The following is a 5,539-nucleotide window of genomic DNA, read 5'->3' as shown; positions in this document are numbered from 1 at the left end:
TTCTGCAGGGAAACGATTACACAAGANAGCGATCGCAACAGTCGGGTCCTCTGATCACGGAACCTACACGTTCCATGAACGGCAGAACAAAGAGAATCTCAGAAACTGCACATGTATTTGGAGAGATGCAGCCTTTCGCAGAATATTCCGTGGATCCATTCCTCACTGTAGATCAAAAAGTAATATGTAAATTAAGATCTTTTTTTCTAAAAAAAACTTTTTTTTTTAAACTTTTTAACATATTGTATCATTTAATCAGTAGTTTTTACTTCACAACTAATTTTCATGATGTCATGACATATTGTCAACATAAAATTTTTTTAACATAATGTATATTTTTTCATTGTTAAAACATTTGTTTTAAGCAGTTTTTAATTGCATTGAGGAATTACTTTGATTTTTAAAATGACACATTCAGTGATGTTGGATAAATGTCACATTTTATGATGGAAATATAAGAAAAAAGTTGCAACATTTTTTTTTAATTCAGGTTTTCACATTTGGAAATTCTCAGAAAGTGTTGAAACATTGACTGAGAGATTTTATTTGTTATACTATTGAACAAAACTCACTTAATGCTGTGAAACACTGACTCTCTTCTCCCAAACATGGTATATCAGTGTCACATTGAGATGTGGGAAAGTCACAAACAAGGCACCTCAAACCATTAGAGGGTTGTGGACTTGGAACTAGAAGACAAACACACACACAACAACAACAACATAAAGATGTTTTTAGGATAACAGAAAGAAAGCAGAAGATCAGCATGCTGTTTTATATCGACAAGATAAAACTTACAAGGTAGAGTTTCTGAGTTGCAGTTATCACTGTTGCAACACTGAGTAGATGCAAATACACTTAAGAAGCCCAGGTTGACTGCATGAGTGTGATTTCCTGTGCTTGGACACAGAACTGATGATGCACAGTCCTTGTAGATTTGTTGTTGAGTATTTCCAAATACTGTGGCTGCAGAGTTAAAGTGCAGGTAGTTAATACTGATGGAAAACATACAGACCCTCACAGCATCTAAGGTGCATTTAATAATAAAGTAATCCTTGGCAAAAGGAGAATACCTTGAATGGAAGCTGTTATACACATGGATCCTGAGTTACATGTCACTGATTCTGTGTTTGTACACTCTGGATCTGTGCAGGAAACACACTGTAGGGCTCCAGCTACATTCAGGAAGAGAACAGCAAATTTGGGAAAGACTGATTGGTAAATGTACTGAACATGAATTGAAAGTGTTTCATATTTTTACAAATGTTAACCATTTTCTGATGCATTTCTAAACTTGCAATATTAATTGTTTAAATGGTTTTCAATTTCTTTTTACTGTAAAATGTACTAATAATTGTACCAAGTCTCTTTTTGTCTTTTCTGCAGTGTCCCAGTTTATGATTAATTTTTGTCAAAAGAAAAATTAATTTATTTTTCCTTCATTTTTATGTGCAAAAGATGTAAAGAATACAATAATTGACTTACCTGTGCTGGTGAGCCCCCAGATGAAAGACAGACACAAAATTAGCCTCATTGTGATGTTTAACTGAAATCCCATACTAAAACCTTTGACACTTGTTTTATATAGGCCATGTGAAATCATTGACTGGGTGTGTTGTTACACTGGGTGTGTTGTTACATCTTTCATTGTCACATAAAAGAAACTCCTGTTCTCTATTTGTCAGGGCGTTTTGTAAAAACAAGTCAACACACCGTGACACACTGTTTTTAAGTACTTTAACAAATATTTGCATATAACTGCACTGGCCAACCAGCTAAGAGTAAACATTTAACAGTCATTTCATTTATTTGTGATTTTTTTTTGTTTAGTTAAAGTCATATTTTTTAAAGAATATTTATTTTACATTCTAGAATTCTGTTATCTTTTTTCATCTCCTAAAAATTTAAGAGCTGTACAACTTAGAACAAAAACCTTTAGACATACCATAAAGCTGCCCATCCTAAAACTCAAGATTTTAGGGACTACACCCATCTTAACAATCAAGGTGTGAAATCAATGTGTTTTTCCATTTTGAATTTCAGAATGTTTTTTTCCCTGTTTAGTTGTTTGCAGCCTAAAAAAACCAAATTAACAAATACACTTGTTTTTCCTGAATTTTTCAAACTTATTTTCTGACCATCAGACAAGTTTAAACCAGCCACTGGACTGGATCACTTTAAGACTTGGTTATTTTTCCAGTTTTCCTGAGGCTGCAGTGATTAAAGTGTCCTACAATGATAAATGCAGCATCTGGGTAAGAATTTTCATGCTGGGCAACCATATTATGTAGTTCTTTTAGAGCCTTACCTTCAAGGGGAGAGGGTGAAATGTATACTATACTCAATATAATACATTTCAGTTCTTTAGTTAAATAAAATGGTCTACTCTTCACCATGATATACTATTTTCTGAACATGACTGCAAAATATCTTTGTTGTTTGTCCTCCAGGAGTGCTTGATGAGAACAGCTGTTTCTCCCTGTGAGTGTTACAGCATTCTGTAGCTTTGCAATGTTGGGGGGTCTCATCTTCAGATTTGCTGAAAGAATAAATCTAAAAATGATTTTACTTGTATACAAAGTATAAAATATCTTTTTGCCTCAGAAATACCAAAACTAGGGAGACATCAGTAAGATCACATTGGTTACTAGGCGCTTTCACAGAACAGTTCTGCAAAATGGCTACAAAGACCAGTCCATCTTTAAGCTACCATTGACCATTCACAAATCACTAATGAAGCCAGCCACTTCCTGTATAGATGTTCTTTCAAAAAGAAGAGCTTTAAGAACCAAAAAAGGCATGGAGCGGAACTCATCTTTATTTGACGTGGAGCACTTCACATTAAATGTGTGACTACGTTTGTGTGGCAAATGTCTGTCTTAAATGCATACGCAGAGTACAAATAGATCAGCTAAATTGAAATGAAACTGTATCTTTAGTCCAGAAGATGCAATGAAGTGACATTTTTGTCTAGATATCAGGAGAGTAGACAACACATGAGAGGGGACCTGTGCTCGTCACATCACAAGGCTCAGTTAGCAGAGGGACTTGCTCATCTAATTCATCTTATTTTGCAAGAAACAGACACTGGTACTGGTCTTTCTGTGCTGTTTTTTTGTTGTTGCTGCTGTTGTGCTTTGATGCTGGATCATTTACCACTTCCCCACCGGCCACAGCAACCTCCATCACCCATGGTAAGTACCACGACTCTATTAGCTCCATGTACACCAGGCCCCGTTTCCAAGTCATCTCCCCAGTCTCTAGTTTTGGATCTCTCTTCATTTTATCACCACATAGAAGCATCTGAGATTTCTCCCGCCGAGCTCCTGGACATTTAAACTCAGATCCACAGAATACTTTCCTCTAACTAAAAATAATCTGGACCCAAAACACAATCTCACCACCTGTCACGTTATTGAAAAACTTCTCTTGTCCCATCCTGGTCTACTCAGTCTTCCAGCATTCTCCATCGCTCATTCTGAAATCAATCATTTAAAAGGACAATTACTCAACACACCTATAAGCCCTGAACCATCTCCACAATCTGAAACCCCAGTATCTAAACTTGCTGATTCACCCAAACTTGCAGAGTCACCCAAGCTTGCCAAACCTGCATCTGCAACCTGCAGAGGCTTCAGTCTCTCCAGTGCTGCCTGCAGAGCCTTCAGTCTCTCCAGCGCCACCTGCAGAGCCTTCAGTCTTTTCAGCGCCATCTGCAGTGCCTTCAGAGCCCAAGCCAGCCAAGTCCTTCAAATCATCCAAACCAGCCAAATCACCAGTGCCGGTCCCACGGCTTGTTAATCCTTCTAGTGTCTCTGTGGGGGTTGGCGACGATGAAGTTCCACCTTCCAGTGTCTCCATGGGGGTCAGCGATGACGCCTCTCACCAGGCCGCTCCAGAGGGGGTTGAGGTTGGCCTTGCCTTCAGAACTGGTTCCACGCTCTCAAGCCACCAGGGTCCCATGATTCTGAACCTGCAAGCCCCCCAGGACATCCACCTCCAGGGTTCTCAGACCCTTCTGAATATCTGCCCAGAGATCTTTGTGGCCTTTAGGCTGCTTAGCTCTTGTGTCTCCAAGAGGGTCCACTAGGGTGCCTCTCTCTCCACCCGAACATTGGTACCTTCGTGGATGGTTTCTGAGCCATCCACCTGAATTTCTTTGTTTTTGTGTTGTTGAGTTCCCCTGGCCTTTTGCCTGGTCAGTTTTTTGTTTGGTTTTGGTCTAGGTAAAAAATGACCTAGCTAGGGGCCATCCCTTAAGACGGGGGTCCTGTCAGAATTTGGGATTCTTGGATTGTGTCAAGAAAAAGGAGCTTGCAAGGATTGTAGTCAAGGTGAAAAGAGTGTCAGATTGTCAGGATTCTATGATGTCGAAGAGAAACAACAGCTTGGTGGTAGACAGACTACAGGAGGCAGATATCAGGTAAGTGTTTTTATTTACAGTGAACAGTGAGAAGGCCGGAACAGAAGTGGGATCTGAAACACGGAAGAAGAACGGTAAGTAATATGAGGATCGAAAACGAGCGGAAACAAAACAACCGATTGGAGGCTTACTAATTGTCAGGCGAGGTTCTGCATCGGTTGTAGGGTCTGTAGATACTTTCCAAGAGAAGGCTTTCTGATATTTGTGTCCAGACGAAAACACCAGGCAGTTTGAGATCTCCAGAGTTGAGTGTTGATGAGGAAGACAAGAGGACATCAGCGAGCAAGTCAAGGCTGGGCTGTTGCAGATGGAACCGGAACCAGACTGGAACCTCAGGCAGACAGGATCACACTAAAGAAGACAAATACAAAAAACACAGGTAAGTAAACTCCTTAGTCGACAGACTGATTACTGAGCTGGCTCGAAGACTTTACCACAAGGTAAGCAATGCTCCAGCGCTGATCTGGTTCCCACCACAGCCTTAAATACACCAGCTTGTCTGATGCCTCATCTCCTTCAGGTGTGCAAAGAAGAAACCCAACTCCGCCAGCAGTAGGAGCCGAACACGCCCACCAGGAAGTGCAAAAAATCACAGATTACCACACAGATAGGGTGATGTGTCTGAAGGTAGAAGTAGATCTGATGTTGAATGTTATCAGTGGTTATGCTCCACAAGTTAGATGTGATACAGAAGAAAAAGAAAAATTCTGGACATATCACAGTGAACACTGTGATCACTGTTACCTAGCAACCCCATGCTGAGCCCAGCCTCTTACCTAGCAACCCATTTGGAGCTCCACCCACTTCATTATAAGAAGACCATCATGTTTGTTCTCCTGGTTTTACCTCTAAACAATGTCTGCTGGAAAAGGAAAATGTTTTGTTGTTGGCTGCAATATAGAACGTGTCCATGCATGTTCTCCCAGTCACGGAGAACATAGCTGCATGACTTTGTTCTATTTTTGATGGCAATGTCCCAATGTAATTGCAAAAGAAAGTTGTAGTTTCCGCAAATCATTTGAGGAAGGAGTCTTGTGTCTCACGTTACATTACCAACGATATTAGCGCTTTTTTTGTCGGAATTGTAGTAATCTGAAATTGATAGTCTACGTTTGC

General features: G+C 39.9%; 1 protein-coding gene across 1 annotated transcript; it reads right to left on the bottom strand.

Moving 5' to 3' along the window:
- Window positions 1-6: 6 nt before the first annotated feature.
- On the bottom strand, window positions 7-1,636 carry LOC108229556 (urokinase plasminogen activator surface receptor-like). Its single transcript, XM_017405229.2, has 5 exons — window positions 1,486-1,636; window positions 1,074-1,175; window positions 799-966; window positions 573-689; window positions 7-165 (listed from the first exon to the last, which is right to left on the bottom strand). Exons 1-5 carry the CDS (start codon window positions 1,601-1,603, stop codon window positions 17-19), a joined length of 654 nt encoding a protein of 217 aa, XP_017260718.2. The 5' UTR covers window positions 1,604-1,636; the 3' UTR covers window positions 7-16.
- Between the last annotated feature and the right edge of the window lie 3,903 nt (window positions 1,637-5,539).

Source organism: Kryptolebias marmoratus, linkage group LG13 (genome assembly GCF_001649575.2).
Source record: "Kryptolebias marmoratus isolate JLee-2015 linkage group LG13, ASM164957v2, whole genome shotgun sequence".
In the NCBI taxonomy this organism is placed as follows: Eukaryota; Metazoa; Chordata; class Actinopteri; order Cyprinodontiformes; family Rivulidae; genus Kryptolebias; species Kryptolebias marmoratus.
The sequence above is the reverse complement of the archived record's forward strand: the minus strand, read 5'-3'. Positions and strand labels throughout refer to the sequence as shown.